The following is a 25,133-nucleotide window of genomic DNA, read 5'->3' as shown; positions in this document are numbered from 1 at the left end:
ATTGAGGTCCTACAACTCTGTTTGACAGCATGTTTATTCCTATCCCAGGAATTAGGCTGACAGGTGCTGGATTTGGCACCAGTCTTAATTGGATTGAATTTATTTAGTCATTTGTTTTTGTCTAAAAAAGAGGAGCAGATGCTGTGAAATGAGTGCTACTGTGGAGACACTATTGTTGCACATCAATAGGCCTGTGATGATCAATAGGGATTGCGTGATGTTTCTGCATTGATTATAGAAACGTGAGCCGATGAATGGAACAGGATTCCTCTCCGGGGGTTAGACTGTTCCTGTTCTGGATCCAGCACAACCGCTGCATGAAGCCCTTTGCCTTCCGCTGCCACCTGTGTGGAGAGAAACTTTTACACGAGTCCGACTGGGAAGCTCTTTTTTCAGAGTTGCTGCTACTCGTTTTCCCCAAAAAGATGCCATAAGCTCCGCTCTTACGATGTGAGGATACAATAACACGGCGACACACTCTGACTGTGAAATGCTATCTGCATTCCCTGCATTCTTACTGAGCTTGATCAACACTGAAACACAGGCGCTTCTAAAGCCGGGGTTAGAGGAGCAGAGCTGGATTTTCCGCCGCTTTAGAAGATGATGGGTCTCCACGCCATGAGTTATGATCTGAGATCATCTCTCGCAGGTGTCGAAAGGTTCACAATGCTCTCTCACATGTAACAACCGCAAATGGAGCCAGCGACACAGCTCAATAAATACATTAACTGTCCTTAGTGGTTTGAAAGCTATTGCTTTTTGAAAGTGAAGTGCCGCAAATGCACTCAACTGTGTGGTGTAGCCGCCATACCTTGGCGTTGGCAGCATCGCGCTGTTATATGTGTGGTAAAGTCTCATTTAGTGACGCTTCTTAGCATGCATACAGCTGCTTTTGTTTTAATAATCAAGTTCACGCAATGCTTCATAGACTGGTTTTGTTGTGTTTACCAGGGCCTGATTTATATAGATTTTTTGAGGCGGGTTGGTACTGATTTCTTTAGGAGAAAATATGGCAGGCTATAGTCAACCAGACAATTAAATTTAAAACATATTTCATTCATCAAGTAACTTTTCTCCCTCCTTAATGAGCTTCAATGCCTGAATATATATATATATATATATATATATATATATATATATATATATATATATATATATATATATATATATATATATATATATTGGAAAAAATAGAAAATAAGGAGGAAAAAAAGGGGAGCCGTGACTTTACCTAAGTCTTGTGCAACTGTGATGTCACTTTCAGTCGACAGCAACTGGTAAAATAATCGCCCCCACTTGACCACGCACATTACTTTTCTGAGTTTGGTCCTGGGTCGTTCACAAGCTAAGCCATGATTGTTTCTTGTCTAGAACTCTGCTTCTGCAACCATGCCAAGAAAAATTGGGAAGGATGTGTAGCCTGAAATAAATTTTCTTCATAAACCATCTCCCATATACGTAAGGCCAACATCCACTATATTTTTTCATTTTACAACTTTTTACCGGTGGCGCAGCAGTTCAGCTACCCAAGTTCAAATTCACCTTCCTGTGTGAACCTTGCGTGTTCTGGCCGAGCCCACGTGGGTTCTGAAAAAACATGCATGGCAGGTGTATTGTCCTTCCTTAGGTGTGATTGGGTGCGTGAATGGTTGTTCATCTCTGTGTGCCCTGTAATATGCTGGGAACCAGTCCAGGGTGTCCCCCACCTACTGCCCAAAGCGAGCCGGGATTGGTTGTGACCCTTGTGAGGATAAGCGGCTATAGAAAATGGATGCATGGACGTGTGACGTTTGTATTCAACTCACTGTCCTTTTTATTAATAAGTCCCCAAAAAATAGCTAGTTTGTTGTCCTCCGTGATTTAGGGGAAAATAAGTGGCAATTCAAATTAGGTCTTAAATATGCCGTGGAGTGATTTGGGTATTTGCAATGCTGGCGGCAGTGTCTTGGCCCGGATGCCCAATAGTAGCATACACAGCAGAAAAAAATACTTCAAGCTAATTGCAATGACAATTATTAAGGCTTTCCATGACAGTAAAACATGCCAGAAATTTGGTGAGAAGCTGAACTTTACTCATTCAAAGCCATTGATGTATTTTCTCTTTTTTAAAGAGTCATAAAATACCAGATACTTAAGTATTAAATCGATACTTAAGTACATTAGCGACATTAACTTCCAGATATTTACATATTAAATTGATACATAAATAGCTGGGATTGAATGTCCTGACTCTTAAAAAAATTAAAAAATATGTCCTTGGCATTGAATGAGTTAAAATAAATAATTACTAATAAAAAATAAATAATTACTTGACCAAATAATATATGTGCACATGGGTTTTGTTTTTGTTTTGAAATTGTTCTCGGCAGGGTATCACAGTTTGACTGGTCTCTCTGCTGCAACTATCGCTGCTCACGTTTTTAAATCACATTTAATTGCCCATTCAGGGTGCCAACCAACAACTTAATTACCCTGACAGTGAAAGTAATATTGACATACAGCAACCTTTTGCTTTTTCTTTTTTTCTGATGGGTCGAGCTACGTTAAAGCTATATTATGTCTAGTAAACATTAGCCGCTAGCTAGAGGCGCTCGGTTGCTCCATATACGTGTTAGCAATAAAATAACTCCCCACATTTTGATGCTGACAGCCTGACATAGTTGCACATCACATTTATCAAAGCATGCTGACTCAAATATACATTTATGGGGGGAGATTTCTCCCTCTCTCTCACAAAAAAAAAAAATAAGAGAGTGTATTTAACATTTTTGGACATCCTAAATTCTCCACAGCACTGATTGGCCTAGCACTGTAATGGGGGCATCTGCGGCCAGTGTAAGCCAACTGGGGTGTGTCCTTACAAAATGAGCAAGAGTTGGGTGTCTGTTGACCTCCGCTGCGGAGACTCCGCTGGAACCCTGAGATGGACTCACTTAACATCTTTAAAATTTTAGAGAGGGAAATATTGCGCTGCTTTGCACAGTTTCAATTTACATTAAACAAATGTTGATCACCAAAAATGAATCAAAGATTTTCATTAAGGGAAAATGTGTCATTTTAGGTCTTAAAAAAATATAAACCTACATTTTGTTCAATTAGACTGTTCTGTAGGATATCAGAATACCCAAAATAACTTGCAGCCCAGGTTCAAAAGTTAGGATTTAAGTTGCCATTGTTGTTTTTGAAGGATTAATGAAATATGATAAACTTCTGGAAAAGTATGGAGAGTTGTATGCTCAGTTTACAGAATATGATATTTGAAAGGGCGATTCAATGAAGATGTACAGGTTGGTGTTTTTTGTTTTACAATGTTTAGCTTCAGTACTGATTATGATGTTTGTACTAACTCTTGCACCCAGCTAATTCCACTCGTCATTTTGCCTGTTATGTTTTTGAAGTTTTGTACAGCTTGAAATGTTAGGTGTGTTCACGTTCTGTCGAAATGTGAACACTTGTTATGTGTGTGTGTAGTGTCCGTGCAAAGTGTGGAAAGAGCGTGTGAGCATTTTGGATCCCTCCTCCCCGGCGCTGCGCCGGCCCCTCTGTCACTTTAAGTCCTCCCCCTCGGAGCCAGCCAACAGCAGCTGTTCCATATTCATCAAGCCCTTGAGTCTTAAAGAGCCCTATCCCGCCTGTGGAAAGAGTCATTCCTCTCGCTGGCGCTCTCCCGCGCTCTCCATCTCGGTCCTCATCCCGCCACTGCCTGTGCATCTCTCTCTCGCTCGCTCTCTCTCTCTCTCTCTCACCCTCGCACACACATGCACTCTCATACAATCAGACTCTCCTTGCCACACATCGAGACATAAAGACATACACAACACACATGTCCCCTTACTCACGCGCGCAGCCGCTCAGTCCATCAGAGTCCAACATACCTGTGCAGGCTGAGGGAAGCGCTGCTGGGGGGGCTTTTTGCCAGCAACGTCTCTGAGGGTGCTCTGCTGTCATTTGGGGGAAGAAGCGGCTCTCAATTGTTTCCTCTTTCTTCTTCCTCTCATTCGTGGAATGCTAAAACTGGACTGATGGACATTTCAGAACTTTGTCTCCCAGACCCTCTCAGCTATCATAACCAGTAGGTGCTTTCTTTTCTTCCTTTCCTTCACTTTTTCATTTTAACTCCTATGATCTTGCTTGCGCTCCAGTTCATGAAACGTCTTCTTTCACTTTGCCTGCACTTTTCTGTCAGTCCCACTTTTTTAGCTCATGAACTTTTCCTCTTTATATATCTTCTTGTATCAATCATGCAGGATGAAGTTTAGGTGACTTTGCATCAAGCAACAGGGCAAAAAAAAACTGTATGCGTGAGCGTGGTCGTTTAGTTTCATCGCGTGAGCACAACTTTTATGACAGCTTTGACATGTTAAACAACGATTAAGTTTTGTTTCCTAAGTAAAAGAGACATAGCTTTTTAATTATGCCGGTCGATGAGTTAGTCACCTGAAAAATCTGAAAACAAAACATTATCTTCTGGAATTAAATGTATTTAGTAGCTGAGGTGATGAATTGCACAGTAAAGGCCAGGACAAAATAAAGAAAAGAGCATTAACGGTGGCTGGCTTCTTCGCTGTCCCAGCAGCGACACGCAAAACAAGCTGCCACCTCAGCTCAACACTCTGATCCACCTCCTGTGACATTTCTGCACCCAACTTTCAATTCTTAGATGTAAATTATACAGTATACGTACAACATTTTTGTTTTTTTGATATGTTCAACACTTAAGCTAAAATTAAACATCAAATTGGAATTATATGAATCCAAATAAAAAAGTGAGGTTATTGGCAAGCCTTAAAGGTAATTATTTTTAAGAGCTGTTCATTTACTCAAAATGTACAATTTCAAAAATCCAGGCAAACATCTATACTCATTGAAATTATTAATTGAACACAATTTACATTCATTTTAGAAATCTGGGTGTCCTTTATTTAAGTGTAACAAATTTTCTGCCAATTCAAATGCTAAAACTTTGAAGACATTATCATTAATTGCTGGCAAATTTAGCATATTTTATTTAATTTATACATTTAGAAAGATTGGAAATAACATACAAAAATAAATGGGAAGGTAAACAGCTGTGGACTTGATCCTATTTGATAAAGCCTTCTTTTCTATATCTAGTTTACTAGGAACTGCAACTTCTATATCTAACGTGTACCAATATTAAAATTGTGCACAATTATCATTGTTCCTTTATTGCACGTTATTTTTGCCTCGAGTTATCCAAACTGTCAAATTATTAATAAAATTGTATGCCTGTCATACATCAGATATTGTAACTCAAGACATAAATATAACTTTCAAAGCACAATAACACTAGTATTATTTCAATATTTTTCGGGCTTTTTACTGTGCATTTATTAATCTGTGAATTTGAATCCAGTCATTGTCTTTTTAAAAATTCCGTTCCAAGACAAATTAAACATGCCATACGCTCGCTAGAACAGTAGATTTGACATGTTTTATAGATATATAAAATCAGTTTTGTAGTTTGTTTCACATATGTTCAACACTCTCCTCCCCACAGATGTTATTAAAAAACAAACGCCCAACAAGCAGTTTTTTCTGTTACATGAGCAAATTTATACTATTCAGAATGGATTTTTTTAGCACTCATTTATACTTTACAGTCTAAAGCTGAATTGTGAACACGTGTATAAAGATAGGGACATATATCCGGTAAAGTCTATGATTCACACACTCCGACGCAAAAGGAGTTTAGAGAGAAACATGATTGTACTTGTCAACCCTAAAACATCTCAATAATGTTCTCTTATATTTTTTTTAAGTTGTGATTTTTTTAAGTAAGAAGCAGGCCCCTTCTGTTCAACCGTCAGTGGCATTTAAATCACACACACTATACACTGCATGAGAGTGATGTTAGATGAGGGGATTCATCAGATGTTGAAGATAGATTTTTTGTAATTATAAAGTCACTATAGCATTAACTATAGCTTGACCTCTGAACCTTGCCAATGCTTAAGATGTCAATAAACAGCGTAAATAACACCACATGAATGTATTTAACAAGTTTAATATTCAATATATATATATTTTTTTAATACATCAGATCTTTTCTGTTTCATGAGTGAGTCAAATACAGTACTTACTTTATGCTAAAGAGTCGAACATTGCTGGTTGTGCTTTCAGCCAGTCAGCATGTGACTTCTCTGTGGTCTTAAATGTTCCATCAACACCCTGGCTTTCCCTTAGCCCAGAATCACCACTGCGTGACACGGTTCACGACGCTACCCAACCCAGCCCCTCGTGAAATTAAACCCTTTTCATGTATTTTCTTTCGAAAAACAGAATGAAGTTAGCACACACTGATGGATTAGATTTGAATTTATTTGACGTTATTCCCAGCTTGTGCTGCATTGGAGCCTGCAAACACCCATGCAGGAGTCCATCCGATAGATTGTTATTAGGTTTCAGAAAACAAGGCGAGGGAATTACATTAGTGTATCTTAAGTTAAAAGCTCTTTGCTCTTTGACCAAGTGTTTCATTGTTGTTGGGCTAATCAGATTTCTGCTGTCTTCATGGAGATGCTATCGCAGGGTTGAGGCAATGGCGGGTAACCAAAGCAGCCGCGCACAGACACTATCCAGATGGGATCGGCTTACGATAATTTGGTTTCAGAATACATTACAAGAAGAGGCTCCCGGCCACCCCGCTCGGAGACGCGAGCCTCTGTAGCTTCTGAAGCTGCCGCCCCAGCTGACCGGCCAGCCTTCTCCCATGCCGCCTGCATTTAGGGGCCATTGTGGCGTCTAGGATGTCTATAAATTCACTTTGTCACCCCGTTCTAAATACTTCTTCCTTGTACCAACAGGGCTTTGTTGTCCAATTCATTAGAGAGATTCCTGAGTCCACTGGCCACGCTGGAGCCTTCTCATTTCTGGTATCTAGTATCATTACTTTCACTGTAAATGTGTCACTCAGATTGAGTTGAAGGGGGGAGGGAGAGTGAGTCCCCAGGCCAAATGGGGATGCAGAGTATATTAACAGTCCACGGATGCTTTCTATTCTTTTTTTTTTTAAATGCCAGATCTCAACAACCAACAAAGAAATAAAACACGTTAACGCTCGTAGATTTGAATGAAAGTTTTAGACGGCTTTTATACCTCTCGGGAATTAGCTACCACGCTTTCGTACCAAAACGACCTAGCAGCATCACACTTGCCCCCGCCGGTTCCTCTTCCACGGTAACATCGGAGACCTCCGCTGCAGTGCGAGAATCTGTTTAAAAATAACCAGGTCCATTAGACTAGAAGGATAATGCTAGCCTACGTAGGCTCTTATGCCCTTGTGGCGGCCGAGTGCTATCACTGACGCAGCGCGTCAGCACTTCTTCCTGTTGCTCCAACAGTGAAGGGCTCCTCTTCATTTACTGACTCGCAAACATTGCCCCACATTGACATATATGTTCCCCAAAATAACTCAAGAAAGAACCGCCAATGTTGAAATGCGAAAAAAAAAAAAAAAAAAAAAAAACTCGTTTTGCATTGTTTCACCCGATACAAAAGCTCAGCTCGGTCCCACTTGATCGAAAAAAGTGATGTAAGGGGATAAGTATATGGGTGTTTATCAGTGAAGGCTATTGCTATTGAGCGGCCCGTTGTTTGAAGGTTATGTTTCTGAGCAGTAATTGAAATGCAAAATAACATTAGGATCGATGGTTAGCTTTGTTTATTTATGAAATCAATATTGAAACCCTCCATCACTGGAGCAGCTCCTATTCCCACTGACAGCCTCACCGAGTCTCCTCTGCGTAAGCCGGACCAGCCTCGCACCCGCTACAATTTTAACACAAGGCGTTTTTTCACGCTGCCGAAACGACGGGCTCGCGTACGTGTGTACGCGCGGACATTCATAGTATGGAACAAATTGTCGGGCAACAGATCAGGAATTTCTTTAAGCCATTAAAATGGATAAAAATCCATCGTAAAACATGAAGCAAAGTTAAATGTGACAATATAATTTAACGCTTAGACCTCAGGCTGCCTGTTTAATTTTTTTGTCTCCTTCATCGGTCTGTGGCTTCAGGCTCATTTGGCCGCCAGTCACAAAATATGCTTGTTAAAACACCTCCTTAGATTCGAACTGCGAGAGCGCTAAGTGCAATCAAATAGTAACATTGAGTGGTTGGTTGTTGAACCTTCCCCTCAGAGGCAGAGCCCCCCTCTCACCCCTCCCTTGCCGTGCGTCCGCAGACACCAGACACGGTTTCACGCTGAAATGTATGTTTAGATTGCCCCCTGAAGGAGACACATTAATTCATGAAATATCCCCAAAGTTTAATTATTTCTGAATGGTGTGGTGGCGGACCCCATCATATAAATCAGTAAGGCCCACCCGCCTTTTTATTACCAACACTATTTATGGGAAATATGTGGCAGCTGGTGGAGATGAGCTAGTAAAAAGCTAGAGGCCATCGCTATGACGATGTATGCCACAGCCGCAAACATTGTCGTGGCATCAATTAATTTACAGCCATTTGAATTTGAAGTCTGACTTGATGCTAGTGTCATTTCTGGACAGTCAGTGATGATATGCTTCCTTTAATGGCTCCATCAACCACGCCCTAAACAAATATGTACATGTCAAACTATGTTTAACACAGTAACATTGCTGGACATCTAATAATTTTGCGTGTGTAGGGTCTGTTTTTGTCCCTTTGCATTTGGCTTCCATTTCGATGAAAATTTTATTTTATGATGCAGGCAGGACAGGCTCTTTGTTTCAAGCAGGTACAGTTGACTCCTAAACAAGAACAGCCTATCAGAGGGAGATTAATGAAGCAATTTCATGCATGGCGCTATGCCTCTGTCCCCCTCTACGCACACTTGCTGTGTTTTAAACCTGTGAGCTACAGTGGACTTAAATAGCCTTAACTCTTTTATAATAATATTTCTGTTTGCGCCCGCGCAAACCATTTTTTTCTTCTGTCACAAACTATTTATTTTAAAGTGTTGCACAAGTAAATTCAAATAAAAAATAGGTCCTTCAATGTATCACAGTTCTCTGTCAGTATATCAGTAACCAAGTGACATAACACTTTGTCGGATTAGTGAAACTAAGTCAACTAACTATAGCTGAAAAATTATTTCTTTTTTTTTAGTTTAACTACTTGAATTTGCTCATTTGCCGCAAATATGAATTGTGAGTGGATGTTGAGACCGCACTTACCACAAAACGAAACAGATACGAACGGCCGCTATAAAATAGATGTGCAACAGTTTATCAAATACTGTCAACTAATCGATTATCTTACCTATTAATTGATAATTATTTTTCTTAATCGATCAATTTTTTGGATAGCTTCTCTCCAGTAAATGTTGTCAAGCTTCTGTAGATCGTCATGAAAAGATTTGCTTTTATTTTCAAAATCAATGACCAACATGTTCTAAAATGTTACAGACCAAATCAGCAAGCGATTCCTAATTTATTCATGTCAACTTGAAATAACTATGTTTTGGAGTATATATGGGAATGAAACATCATTCGTAACAAAATAGAAAGAAAGAAAGAATAATCACCAAACGTACAGGTCTAGTTATATCTCTTGTTTCCCATATTTGGACGTTAATACAGCCATCCAACAGATTTAATTCATTGTCAAAGTAATCATGAGTTGCAACCTGTCTCTAAAGCCACGTCAATACATAAAATGTTTGAGTGTTAAAATGTTTTCATGCCGCACCAGCAGTCAAAATGTAGAATGGTAATTCCTTTTTTCTATTTCATGGGCGGTTGTAATTCAATGTTGTTAAATTATGCCACGACAATGTCACAGAACAGATGTAATGGGAACTAATCTTTTCAAACAAAAAGACACAATTAGACATTTAATCCCAAATGTACTGCATTGAGGGCTAGACTTATCATGGGCTTCTTTTTTCCCATATAGCATGATGAGCTATTCAATCCTGCAGGGAAGACCCCCATTGGGTCTTGAAAGAGATTGTACTTTTTTGCTCTATAAAACCTAAAGTTTAGTCCCCCCCTGGACAATATCTCCATCACAAGTCATTTGCTTCCATCAACATCCTGAACTCAGAACTAGATCTGCCCTGTGCGGCCCAGACGGTTTACGTCAGACGAAAAGCCGAGCCTATATGCCAGCAGCATCTCCGCAACAGGAAGGAGCGGGAGTCGGGGATCAATAGATGTGATCTACAGCACTTCTTGGTCTGGGCTATCATATGGTGCCGCCGAAGCGCGGGGCTCATGTTGTCATAGTGGAGTGAGCTCATTGCTTTATAAAGATGATAGCGGCATTGCTTTGGAGCAGCTAAATATAATCCTGGGCTGGATACTGAGAGACTTAATTGTAGAGGCCGCGGAGCGCCTGGTCCTCGCAAAGGCAACCCAGCACGAGCCCCCATCCTATGGAATATTGATTGGGGCCCCTCAGTTTCTTTCGGTACCACAAACACTCTGGTCACGTATCGCTTACTTCCTTTTTCTCTCTTCTCGTGCACTTATTTCTCCTTAACGTTTTTCCTCCCCTATGTTTAACACTCACAAGCACACGATGAAGGCTTGAGAATCTGCACTGTTAGGGGCCTCATCTTTATAGATTCTGATGAGTCCCTAAGGAGACCACGTCCCTACCGGGATTCCATCTTTCATATTTTGTCTGTACCGAAACCACGCATTGAGATCAACTAGCACAAAAACACATTAAGGACTTATACCGGGAATATATTCAGCCCCAGATTCACATGTCGGTCAATAAAGTGTGACCACTTAGACAAAAAGAAGTTCACACATAAGACGATTGACTATTCGAATCCCAAGGGAATCCCCCAAGTCCTTCAGGTGGCCCTGGTGCTTTTCCTTGTCTGTGAAAAGACCCTGCCAACATAATTTGACTTTTTCTGGCTGGGAGGTTCTCAACTTTCCAATGACTGTGTGTTGAAGCGGTAAAAAGTGGTAGTGGCCCTTTAAAGAGAGGTCAGGGTACCAGAGGTCTACCAGAAGGTTTTGGCTCTGCTGGAGAGGCTGAGCAAGGCTCAGAGGAGGTATTTCAGAAGCTAATTGAGTTTGTCCTACCTGCGCCTGACTCCAGGACCAGTGGCTTATCAGACCACATCGCCTGGGGCTTTCTAAACAGATCTGCCCCTACTGGGGCATCTGATATCACCATCACCCTGCCTGCAGATGTCAACCCCCACCACCACTGCCCATCCCCACTCAGTTTGAGGTAGCAGACATGTGACACCTTGTGATGAGGTTAGTAAATGGTCTAAAATGGTGTTTTTGGCATCAGGTGGCCTAGGTGGTGGTGAAAAAATAAGATGTCATGACTTACATGAGCTGTGTCTGAAGCAATGCTTTGTGTATTTTAGGGCCCTACTGATTAAATTGAAACGTGGGCCAAAACCGATTACATCTGTCGTGTATACAAGTAACACTGATGTCATTATTTACTGCATGTAAATCTATACATTGTATATTGAGTAAATCTATATCATGATAAAGTTCCAACCAGAGCAAATCTTCATTTTTTCAGGCAATGCTGAGCTGAGCAACGCAAAAAAGTTGACCTGGATGTCACTACTTTACGCACAACCAAAAATCACAGTTTGCTTAAAAAAAATACAATACATAAACCATAAATCAAGCATAAATATGTTAACTATAGATGAATTATATAAATATATAAACCCTAGTGAGGATAAGCTGCTTTTGAAAATGGAAAGGGTTAGGGTTAGTGATATATTAGGGTTAGGATTAATGATATATTTTCCATTGAACTGAATTACAAAATAGGGTTTTATTTATTATTGAGCTGTCACTAGCGCATATTTTTTAGAGATTATATTTTCCATTGATTAATGAGATATTTTCCATTGAACTGCATTACAATTTTTTTTCCCAGTTTTGCTTTATTATTGATATTTAGTGATTAAAAAAATACTACACAATTAGGTTATAACGAAATGTTATGAATAAAGGCATGTGGATGGGATTATGGCTTCGATTTTCCTGTGTGGTGTTTGCATCTCAATGCAATCAGCTCAGGGAGTTCCTCGCCAACAGCCCTAAAACGCTGAGGTCGGCTCCAGTAGGCCCACGACCCCTCTAAAAGGGCAAGTGGTTCATTCATAAAAATAAATGAAAGTCATTTTAATACATTTCAAACTATATAAATTTAATGTTACAAATATCACTCAAATGTTTTCAGAAATGATAACTATTGAAATTATATTGATTAATCAAATAAAAAAAATTAGGGCGCATTATAAAACCATTTTTGTTGTTCACTAGTATTATTCAGTGATTAAAAAAAGAAACACTTAAGCAACATCACACAGGAGGAATTGATGTTGTACTAACCAAACTTCTCCAAATTCGGTTGATTAATTTTGACAATTCAAAATGTTAACCGGCCAATTAATTGCTAATCTGTGTTTTTTTTTTCCTCCTACCAAAACGTGACACAGGCCAAAAAAAAAAAAAATCCCCATCAGTCAGGCCCGAGTGTGTTTTATGCATGAGTCATTGGCTCCGATGACAGCACTGTCTCCCTGAAGAAAGCAAGACGGTCTTCACAGGAATTCTTACAAATTGACTCAATTAGACGAGCCATTCTCAAGGCAATCTAGTCCCGAGTTTGGCTGGCAGGGAAAGGAAGTGTTAGGACACGGAGGAATGAGTGTTCTTCGCTTTTTCCCTCAGATGTCCAGGAAGGAGTATGTGAGAAGCGTTGCCCGTCATTAGGGCTCCTGATCTTTTTTTGGTCATTGCAGTGCCAGTGGAATGATATTAGTAATTTGAAACGCTGGTAGAAGGACCAGCTGGAATTAGATTAAAACCAAACTGAGCAATGTTAGCACACATGCCTTGCATGAATTTTGACCGTCACGAAAGAAAAAGGAAGGGGGGGGGGGGTGAAAAGTAAGAAAAGGAACAGGAGAAGAAAAGCTTGACTCCATTTGGCAGACAGACGATAGTATCAGAAATTCTTGGACTTAGTGTAAGGGCGAAAATCAGACAGAATGATGGATTTAACAGCAGTATTGTGCAGCAGCACCTGTTAATTAGCTCATAGCCCTGATATTGAAATATTAATTCCGCTTATGACTGTCAAAATATTTAGTGTTCATAATTCAGAATACAACCCGATTCATTCATAGATTGAATATACTGCGGGCCCCATTGAGATGACGAATATTTATAGAATTTTTTTCCCCACGCTGTTTGATTAATACCACAGGTTCAAGTGGTTAGTATTCCCTCAGTATCATTAATCAATATATGCAGACTTATTAAAAACATACGCATAGCAGTGGTATAATGTGTCATAGCAGAATGAGTTAAGGGAATTCTAGCCAGGACATTTATAATAAATGGCCACATTGAGCTGGAGGCGAAACAGTTAAGACACTTATGCAATTATGCTAAGTGTCACCCTGAAGATGGCCTTTGAACCGGGGTTAGGCTTACTCAGAATTTGTAAAATAAAAGCTAAATGGAGCCATCTTGTGTGCCTGCGTTTTAATATATAGCCTTTAATAAAGCCGAGTGCAGGTGCCCTATTGCACAGGTGCACATATCCATCTGAAACAGAGAACATAAAGCGGATGAACAGAGCCTTGCATTAATTTACGCGGATGCAATCTGCATTCATTATCAAGTGCGGCGAGTTCTATTTTAGAAAGGCATGAAATTGATTCACCTTTCAATTTCGGTCTGCAAGGACGTTTAAGAGTACAAACAATAATAATAAGAGTACTATTATTTAATCCTTTTTTTTTATTTAACCATAGTTTAGACATTTGTATGAGGAGGGGAAAAATGAGTCAGTCGTGCATGCTGACGGGCTTATTCCTCAAGGTCAGTGGTTTTAACATGGGGCATTTTTTATTTATTTCATTTTAGCAGTTAACCTTTTGAATTTTTAGAAGTGGTTGGCACATGGAGCGCCGATGAATATACATGACAGCAGGGAGAGAAACCTGGGAATGAGATTTAATTTGACACACTGACCCCTATCTCCACGGGCCTAGGAAGGCAGGGTGAGAAAATAAGGTTGACCCAATGACCTCTGAGCCTGAACCTCTCTGTCACCCACCCTCACAATTAAATCATCTTCAGAGAGCGAGCGGCAGTTTGGCAAACTGGATGGAGACATAGAAGAGGCCTCTGATTTCAGCTAGAAACCTCAGCAAAAAACGCTCACAGAGTGATGGTTAACATTCAAGCAGGCAGCTTGAGTCCAGTGGTGTTAATGTTATTCTGGCATGTCAAATATGTAAACATTACCGCTCGCTCGCAATATGCTGATGGAGAAATGTGCTAAGGCCCAAAGTTGACTTTTTTTAGTGTGGCCTAATTTTCAAATTTGCATAGAGCATGCAACATTCAATTTAGTTAATGTAGGAAAGCGCAGATGACCTTTTACCCCTATCGTGGTACCTAATGCAAACAGGCTTTTCCGTTTTCAAAAATATGACCTTGCTATAACTTTAACATTTATTAAATCTTTACATTAAAACCAATTTATTGAGTTGATAACATTTTCCAACACAATTATATAATTTATTGGCTGAATAATAAAAGATAATTTAAAAAAAAGAGTAAACTACCATATTTTCCATCCCATATGGCGCAAATAAAAGCCTTTAACTTTCTCAAAAATTGACAGTGCACCCTACAATCTGGTGTGCACTTAGCCCCAAAATCTGTAAAAATTTCATGGCGCAACTTTGGTAAGTCCTTCGCTTGACTGACTGTCGGCCCATTTCCCGCTGACACAGGGACGTAAGGGACATTACCTATGCCAGCAGCGATAAACCAATTCGATTACATTGTGCAATATTTACAATACAAGTACACTGGCAATGATAAACCAATCAGGGAACGTTACGTGTTACATACAGTGCGTATGCTGGGAGCAATAAGCCATTTAGAGAACATTGCGTATGTTCCCTTTTATTGCCGATCCTTTGTTTGAGCATGGGCACTTTAATATGATGCACCCCATATTTGGTATGGAAACAGACCCCATAATCGAGACTCCGCCTAATAATATGTTGCGCAGTCAATATGGTAGCTCTGATTTTTTTTTTTCTTTCAGTTCACTCAAAAGCTCCGTTTACCATTACAGTATCTACTCGACAAAAAAAAAAAAAAACAATTTCCACTGAGAAAACCACCCGGCCCTACTCGCTGTTTTGGATGCCTAACGCTATGTGGTCAAAGAAAAAAAAAAAAAGCCCGGATTAGAAACATGTCATAAAACTTATGGAAGCCATTGATTGGTCGGAGACATATTCGTCATCAATGTGCAGCTGGTCATGGAAAACAGCCACCATTAAGGACTAATAACGAAAAAAGGAAAAAGAATGTCTTCCCAATAAATCCATATTTGTACTTTAGAGAAGGCGCAAACCTCTTTTTCATTATTAGCTAACAAAGATGCGCAGAGGCAGCTGGATGGGTCCACACATTCACCATTGTTTTTGTCCTTGGCAAAGGAGAGGCTCCTGGTTCGTGGCAGTGGCGGTGGAAGAGAAACGTTCTTTAGTGTAGAGCAGAAAAGCATAGAGCGGTGGAAACATGGGCCATGAGACCTGTTTTTGCTGTCAAGAAAATTTTATAGCATTGTCTGCTGTCCAGTTCCAAAATGCTGTACGTTATTCTGCACACTACATCACGGACTTCGTGTACTCCAAAACAAGTTATTAGACAGACAGTGGAGAAGTCAATATGTTGTTGTCGTGTATCTTTTTGGTTCACTGCTGGCTCAAGGAGACAATCCAAGGTCCAGCCTGCTTTCTGCTCTGTGGGCTATGTGTTTAGATCAGTGATTCTCAAACGTTGGTATCCAATGAGCTCTCTCTGGTGGTTACACAGACTTATTGTTAAATATGTTGCGAGTCTGCAGTTGAGTTGAGCAGATTGCCAAGAGCTGTAATTTCCAATTGTCTGTGAGGTCATGAAGGTAACCTTCAGATTTGCTAATGGAAACACAGAATTATAGGATAAAAATCTCCCAAAAAGTGTATAAAAAAGATTTCATGAGGTGGTTTTTGAGAAGTATCACAAACCACCTCATAAAGACTTTTTTTCTGCTCAACCAGATATCAGATATGAAGTTAAGGAAGAGGAAAGTGTACATTTTTATTTTTCCTTCCTTTGGTGCCGTTTGGACTTGTTCGATTCGGCGGTTGGACTCGCTTGGTGGCCGGTTTGGTTGGATCTTGTCTGTGCTGTGCCTCAGAAGTGACTAACACTTCAATGGAAACACCAACTCGAAATTATACTTGATCTAAACTGTAGAAATTCTGCTTTTAAATTGTGAAAAACAGCAAACGCAGCTAGTGCGTGAGTCCCGATTTGATGAGTTGAGGGCTGTCAAAGTAAGCAATGCCAGATGAAAGTAGAGATATTGGAGTGACATTCACAGGAAATGCAGTGCAAGATTAATGTTTTGTCATGTTATGGCCAACAGGACGGATTTTTTTCACATAAACAATTTGTTGATAGTTCACTGCTCCCTCATAGTATGTATTTTTGGGGGGTTGGGGTGAAAGTGTAGAAAATGACTGTATTTCCCTTTTTTTGGTAGCAAGTTTTTCAACTGATGTGTACACATATCAGTACCAATACTTTCTCTGGCTCATATATTGATTCAATCATGAAATTGGTCATTGTTGTATGGTTTGTGGCATGTGAGGACTTTTCTTGGTTTCCAGCCTTTTTTGTGCCAAGGACAGCTTTCACATAAAGACATAGTTACAGTAATAAATGATTAAACATGTAACTCTCCGTGATGCCATTCTGTTCAATGTACTTGTTGCAATTGGTGAATTGTGTCTCGTAAATGAACTAGTGTCATTGTAGGTTCTTTTTTTTTCTCTTTCCCATGGCTTGTCTTGTTGTCTTGTCGTGCTGTGTGCTTGTGCTGTAAAGCTTGTGCTTGTGGTGTTGAAGCAGATTAGGTGCCTTCAATGCCTCATTTAGAAGCCTGTAGCGGGTTTAATATGCGAGACTAACAATCAAACCAAATCTTAAGTACGGCTACCAATATTTTCTTGAAGTACTTTTTTTTATCTGAAATTAATTGTTCTTATTCTATCTCATTCATTGGCCTATTCTCTTTTTTAAGAAGTTTCCTTTTTTTTTTAATAACCTTTGCCAACTTGTGATTTTACCTTTTTCCCTAATCATGTGGTAGTAATTTTGAAAATAAGGCAGATTCAATCATCCTTTGTGGCTTTCCCACAAATTTTGCCCATAGCTTTGGACCCCTCTTTTAGAATATCCCTGGTCCTGTAATATCTTCTGACGGTCACTATATTTGTGTCATTCTGCTTTATTTCTAGAAACATGCTAATAATCTGTGTCGTCTCTCCTTCCCCCTCCTACTTCTCGCCACACCTCTTCCAGGCTGCTGAATAGAATGGCCGCCGATGACCGGCACCTACCCTCAAGCTGCGGGTCCTACATTAAAACGGAACCATCCAGTCCGTCCTCGGTCATCGACACCGTCAGCCACCATAGTCCCAGCGGCAACTCCGACGCTAGCGGCGGCTATGTCAGCACCATGAATAGCCACTCCAACGGCCTGGACTCCCCACCTATGTTCACTCCTGGCGGGCTCGGAGCCGGCACCTGCCGCAAGCGCTATGACGACTGTTCCAGCACCATCATGGAGGACTCGTCCATTAAGTGCGAATACATGTTGAACTCCCTCCCCAAGAGGCTGTGCCTGGTCTGTGGAGATATAGCTTCGGGGTATCACTATGGCGTGGCCTCTTGTGAGGCCTGCAAAGCCTTTTTTAAAAGGACGATACAAGGTATTTTCCTCCTCGTCTTCATACGACAATACCTTGAACACGCTGAATAGATTTTTTTTTCACACTAGAACATATCTCCAAAGCTCTTCCGATATGACATGACTTTAGTATATTTAATCTCAATCTCACTCTGTAAAAATACGCAAATAATCTGCATTAGAATATTGGATAGCTATTTAGAACAACATAATGGCTTTCAAATAATGGCTGCTGCATAGATAGTAATACCCGGACTCACATTTTTATTTTAACCCTTTCACTAGCATTTTTTTAAATAAAATTTATGGCATATATTACTTGTTTATAATTTTAGAATACTTGAAAAATTAGTTTCCATAGATAGGTTGCAGTCCTTGGGGAATAAGAATGTAAACATGCCAAAGAAGTTGAAATTATTACCAAACGCCTCCAATACAAAGTAGTCAGTGTAATCTAGTAACACACATATATAGTACATATAATCAGAGAAATTGTTACAACACAATCTACCTTGCTGACAGTCGGCCCAGGGCTGGCTTGTTGTGTATGGAAAACTTTCTAAATGCCACTAGGATCTGTAGATTGGTGTGTAATGAACCGCTGTGATGCCATTTTATGTTATTGCTACGATTCCTATAACCACTGCGATTTTTTTGAAAAGCTGGGGAACACATTGTCCCAACAGGACCGAAAGAGTGAAAAAAGAATATGGAATTTACATTTTTAATTAAAAGAGAACATTTGGTCCTTACTCCAGTCTATAAAGTACTGGATTTGGAGTCACTAACTAATTTTGCCACCTCAAAATTATAATAGAAGACATGAGCATAGATTATGTGTAATTCAAATTTTATCTGAGATGTATTACAAAAACGTGACATTTTAATGACTTCGATATTTATTTCAAAAACTCAGACAATTGCGGATGTTATTTTCACATATTATTTGGTAAAGTGTCTACAATGGCTAGCTCGCTTTCACGACTCAACGTTGCTGGTTGAATAAACTTGCCATTTTGGGGGTCTCCTGACTCCTGACAATGTTTTCACTTCCGATACTTTATATGTCTTGCAACCTAGGGTTCGGTAAAATACCAATATCGATCCACTGACGTACCAGCAGTAAACTGATATTCATCCGCTGCCATATCAGCAAGAATGTTATATGATTTATTTAATTTTTGTGTTAAAAGTTGAGACTTGTTTGTTTGATACAATTCAAATGAAGATCATTCCTGAGCGCCTTGTAGTCTGAAAATTTGGTAAACAATTGTCCATAAATAATGTCAATTAATTACATTTTTTAACTAGTGTCTACGAAGCTTATAACAAATATTTACTCGAGTGAAATCCTAAACTCAGAGACTGTTACAACATGCGTTGATCCTTTAATGCGTTTATGTTCCTGTGAAATACAACAAAAACATACCAAATCATGAGACACTTTTTTTAATTATATTGTTCTCATAGAAAAAAAATGGGTCTGATACCAAACCAATATCTCTATTGGATCGGGACAGCTCTAATTGTGGGTTTACAAGGAGATATAATATGATATATAATACGTTAGATGATGGCAGCCGATTCCCGGTTATGACGTCATTATCTGCCGTAGTATTGTGGGCATCGCTTTGTCGTCAAATTCGGTGTTGTATGAGCTCTGTTTGTCCAGGAGCTTCTCAGAATGCGCTTTATTATTCCTACTCTGCATGTGTGTGTTGTGTCTCTGGGGACCAGTGTATGACCAACCGGTTATCTACAAGGCGTGATGTATCACGGCGTCTCATTAGAAAGGCAATGAATACCTCTCACCCCCACTATGTGGAATTGTTTGTTTTAGATTGACAAAAACAAGTAATATAGATCCAGTTCTTAAGAAGTGAATAAAATAAGATGATTAGGCAAACTGGGAAATGAAGAATAGTCACGTTTAGGGTAAATGAATGTGACATATTCCACCTATTGCTCTCAGCAAACGTTCACCTGCATAGCATCTGATGCTTCATGAATACGCTGCCTGTCTTGATGTGAGGTGTTGATTTTAGACCTCGCATCCCTATCAGCTTTTGACAGTCTATGTACCTTTTTCAAGCAAACAAAAGCATTAGGCCAAATCCTCATGTTTACCATTGCTGCCATCTGCAATCCCGTCTATTGACAAAAGATGAACATTTTCTCCCAAGTAATATAGCTGGGCTTTTGTCCCCTCGCTTAAAGTAGCACAATGGAAGAGAGGCATCAAAGAAGGAGATGTCTTAAGTGAAGCACGGGCCTAAACAATTAAGAGGAAGGTACATGGAGAAAGAAATTGAAAGCCCCCCCCCCACGCCCAACACACACACGCACGCACACACACTTTGCATTGTCGATTCGAAATCCCTCTCTTTCCCTTCTTGGAGGGCTGCCTGTAATGGAGCTAATCTGCCGTCGTTTGTCCGAGCCACAGGAGTTTTGTCAATAACAATCAGCGTTTGGAAAGTGTAATTAAGGCCGAGGCTTTTCATTAGGAAGAAGGGAGGGGGCCGTCTCCAGGGACGGGCATGCCAATTAGAAACTCAGGCACGCGTCGCCGGGTAATTTCAGGGAAAGGAGGGGAAGAAAACCCTGGACTTCTTTAGATTGAAGAGGGACTCTGCTGCTCTTTCACATGAGAGGAGGGAAAGGCTTAATGGCATAATAATCAGACAGGGGTCCCGGGAAGAGAATGCTGGGGTTTTTGGGGGGGAAGATGAAAGCCCACCAAAATGATAATACAAACACACGCAGCTTTGGTGGAGGAACACGCAACCGGTAAATAGCAGCATTTGAGAGAACGAGGGGGGGACCTTGATGAGAAATGATTAATTAAATGAATAACGAGGCAGTCAAGGTAGGAGTGTGAGACGGTCTTTGCTAATGGGAAGAAACAAAGGCCCCGTGCTTTCTAGCCCTTTATCACAGTGTTCTACAGCTCTCGGGGCAAATAGTATGTTTAATTGGAGGAAACTGCCATCCTTACAGCTTTTTTTAATCATCATCTTGTGTTCGTTTGCAGACTTTCCATGACAAAATCTATAGAATTTATTTGGTTGACAGGATAAAAACAAATTACACACTCACTAGCCAATGCTACAGATACATCTGAAAGGAAGTTCAGTGTCAGACGGTTGCTTATTAAATGATAATATTGTATTTGCAGTTTTTTTCGTGCATATTGTTTATTATTGTAAGATTGTTTAATGGCGTCGTTATTCAAATAGTTCAAATTGAATCTCTGGCAGTGTCAATCTAACCTCATCATCTTTTCAAATTATTTCAATTCTTATGATCATTACTATTATCATTATTACTATTATTATTATTATTAGTAGTAGTAGTTGTATTAGTGGTGTCAAGAGATTAAAAAATAAAAGATGAATTCTGTATTTGATTAATCTAATTAATCTAATTTTAATCTTACCTAAAAACGCCTGAGAAAACTTCTCAGCAATTTTTAAACAGTTTTATTGTGGCAAGTAAAAAGCCAACAGTTTACTTGTTGCCTTATTTGGACTAGCCCAAAATGCCGGCTTTAGTTTCGATCATTGAATGGTGATGTTTTCTTTTGTCAAATGCCAAATAATTATAAAATAACATAAAAGTAACACATTGTCCATCCTGACTGTTGAAAATTTGCTCAAATGTGTGTTCCCGAGTTTAGTTTAGCAAATATCTTTGCTATGGCTTGTTTCATTAGCATTTTGTTGCTAATGTCAGCTGTGACAGCAGTGTGGCTAGATGCTTTAAATTTATGTGGTAAGCTAAACTTTAGCTGCTTCTGTCGTAAGTGAGCATGTAAGGAATGCTTATCGCTCTATCGTAATAGCAAACTGTGATTTGAAATAATAGATTCCAATTAATATGCTAATTTGACACCTCCAATTATTGTTATTATTTTAATTATTATAGATCTACAGTTGTCATCAATGCACATTTACACTATTCTAATCTAACCATCTAATTATTTCCCCTCCATCTAAAGTTTTTTTCAGCGTCCATCCACTGTCATTCATCCACCCAAATAAGCGCCTCAAATTCACAAATTGATAGTTACATTAGACAAGGCCAGACCCAAATTTATGTCAACCTGAATCCCCATCCATCCCAGAAGCCCCTCTGTTCTCTAACCTTTTCTAATCACACGTCCATTCCTGCACCGCACATGCCCTTCCAATCCAAAACATATATCACCTTTTGAACCATGTTTTCTTCCCATTTTGAGCCCAAGTGTAAAACTGGTTGAAAACTAACTGAACTCAGTGACCCCCTTTTATATGAAGTAATAGACCTTGACAGTAAGCCTGTAAAAGTCAGTTCAGATTTTGATGAGAAATACCTGCCATTTTACTGTAACTTACTTACAAGACCTGACTTTCCCCTCTGTGTCCTGGCATGGGTCCTGAGAAGCCATAAAATAGATTGAGAGATACTTATCAAGAGAAGGAAAAGGGATATCATTTTCTTCTCCCTTTCTGCCTGCAATGTTATGGGTTACCATACCAAATTCAAGTTATCATGTGTATCATGATCATGTGACTCATTTATTTTAACTTCAAGGAATCTATTGCGACTTGAGACAAAAAAAAACATGCATTTATCAAATTATAATTTTTGAATATTTTAACTGGATGCAGAAATATTTTTCTCAATGTTTTACTGTCACATCCCGTCTGCTATGTTTTACAATAATATTGCTAAGTTCGCATGTGTTTCACTTCAGTCATGTTGTGTTCTAATGTTTGGTGTTTGGTGGCCTTGGATAACTTTATGTTACGCTTCTTTGGAATGCAAATAAGTTGAGACTGAACAGAAGCCGCTCCACATATAGCATTCTGTTTTTTAGAGCGGTCACTATAGAATATATTATCTTATATACATGTGAAATTTAAGCAAAATTTGCCTATGGAGCTGCCTGTTCGCTACAGTGAAGTCAATGACTTCCTGTTTGCCTTCCAGCTCTGTGTAGAAAACGGTGGGACAAACACGGTTTTCCTGGTTTTTCAATGGAGCTTCAAGTTGAATACTTTTAATCGATTTATTTTTAAAAACGATTTACCCGACTTGGTCATATTTTTTCCCAGCGCCACTATTTTTACCTCAATCACTCAATCAACAATCCACTCCTTAAAATCATAGGACTAATCAAATATGTCCATTCCTAATTTCTATAGTGATGTGAAAAATGTGCAAGTTATTGATTTGCTTTCCTCTTAACATGATAAGATGGGGTCCAAAACCGCTCCCATATTTTATTTCAAATTTGATAAAAACAATTTATATAGATGTTCAAAGTTCTACAGCTACGGATGTTATAGAGCTTTAACAAAGTCATAAATTCACATTATTTATCATCATATTTAGTACAGTGTCTGTATTGACTAATGTTTCTATTGTTAAGGTGTATAAAAGTCAGGTATATACTGTGTGCAGATTCTTAGACACACCTCTACATACCATATGTATATGAGACAAGGTAATGATGGGATGAAAAATTACTTAATATTCCTCTCTCTCTCATGGATCTATGAGAAGCCCCTTTTGACATAACATCAGTTGTAGGGAACATGTGTATGCGGTGGCACAGGTGTGAGAGTACATGCTTGTTTTTGTTTCAAGAGAGTGCAATATCAAAGCACAGTAGCTCTTTAAGTAAACCACCAGGTGCAGTTTGAGCACGTGTTCCTTCACACGCTGACAAAGGAAAGGAGGGGTTGAAGAAAGAAAAAAACGGGACACTAAAATGCCCCTCGGGGATGCACAGGGTCAATTGGCTGCAGTTCAATGATGATGGCATGAAATGAATATGAAAATAGAAGCCCTTATTCACATTAGCTGCCAAATCAACACATCCATGGAATCAGCTTTCAAGGATTTACCATCCTTCTTTTTGTGTTTATTCAATGTTGTTAATTGAACACACAATACCTTTTAATTTTAAACAAAACAACCCTGGGGTTTAAAATGTTTCCGTGCTCCAGTTATGAACATTATGGAAATGACAGATTAACTGATTAATTAGCATACAAAATAATAATAATAATAATAATTGGCTACTGCACTGGGCAGCACTGATTGTGCAAAGGATGATGATGGTCTGACTCTGCTATGACAACAGAGAAAACAGAATGAGGAAAGACAATCAGAGCTCATCAGCCGTTAGCCTCACACCTTTATTTACCCCCAATCCCAAAGGGATGAGTAGAATTAGCATAATGATTTCTAACCCAGATATAAGGAGGAATTTCTAATTATTTATAACATCTTGGGACCCCCGACTTGATCTGTCCAATAATGTTAACATAATTGCATAAGTTGTCGAAGGGTGTTGGAGAGCCAGTGGAGAACGCTAGTGGAATATTATACAGCTTGCGGGTGCTCTCTATGGAAAGTGAGGGGCAGTTCTGCCAGGAATGTGTGTGTGCGTGTGTGCATAAGCTACACATTAATTGTGAAACATTCACTGAGAAAAATAATAAGGAAAATATACTGAACCAACCCTTATTTGTAAATGATAAGTGTATTGAGGTGAAAAAAAGAAACTTGTACATCTATGTTATTATGGTGGTTCTTTTGCAAAACAATAAAACTACATGGAAGAGATGTATGACCAACATCAACTGAGACCTCTGTTGAAAGGAGGGGAGTGTTTTTACACTGAAACCCTTTATTGCCAATTCTTAGATTCAGTAAAATATAGGGAATCAGCCCAAGGCAAAGGATGTCCTGCTGTCCACGTTTGAGTTGATCGCAACACTTTTTTTTTTTTTTTTTTTTAATATATATTTACTATGGCGCACTGGAACTCTCTTTCATAGCGCCATCCTGGAATCATTCGCTGAAATTGAATAATGTATAAGGCCTCTTTCTGTGTATAAATCATCAACAATGACAATTGTGGTAAGAACAGGTTTGGCCGGTCTTAGCATTATGTAAATTGGTCAGGGGCAGCATGTTTGACTTTTCTAGCCTGCTATTGAAGCAGTGGCAGTCCCCTTTGAGCACTGGGGGACATGGCCTGCACCTGGGGCTTGTAGGGGCCATGCATAGCATTAACTAGGCCAAGTTAGTGTTGGGTTGCATCCACTGTTGAGGACCACTATAGTTTTAGCTCAATGTTATGCTCGTATGAGGACTTTCTCCTTAGCGTGCAATCATGCAAAAAAAAAAAAAATTTGGACTGCACTTGTACAAGATATACATATACAGTACATATATAAATGAGTTAAACATTACTCTAACGCTTTGACATGTATACACAAGGTGCACCTAATTATAAAGGACCACTCGTAATTTTTTTTTTAGGCAATAAAAGGATTTTAGTGTGCCTTT

The 25,133-nt window shown here is 39.3% G+C and overlaps 1 protein-coding gene across 18 annotated transcripts in view; it reads left to right on the top strand.

Moving 5' to 3' along the window:
• esrrb (estrogen-related receptor beta) overlaps positions 1-25,133 on the top strand; it is a 100,702-nt gene that overhangs the window by 42,743 nt on the left and 32,826 nt on the right. For 14 of the 18 annotated variants that reach the window (XM_088432512.1, XM_088432506.1, XM_088432511.1 and 11 more), the window contains one exon: positions 17,399-17,808. In XM_088432512.1, coding sequence (XP_088288638.1) covers positions 17,399-17,808 — 410 coding nt within the window. Of the gene's footprint in view, positions 1-3,436; positions 4,073-6,827; positions 6,897-17,398; positions 17,809-25,133 lie in introns of those variants that run through there. The other 4 variants (XM_088432502.1, XM_088432504.1, XM_088432519.1 and 1 more) reach the window with 4 other exon arrangements.

The sequence above is a fragment of the Hippichthys cyanospilos genome, chromosome 14 (assembly GCF_059441005.1).
Source record: "Hippichthys cyanospilos isolate Australia breed blue-spotted pipefish chromosome 14, RoL_Hcya_1.0, whole genome shotgun sequence".
Lineage (NCBI taxonomy): Eukaryota > Metazoa > Chordata > Actinopteri > Syngnathiformes > Syngnathidae > Hippichthys > Hippichthys cyanospilos.
This window is presented reverse-complemented; position numbering and strand designations above follow the sequence as displayed.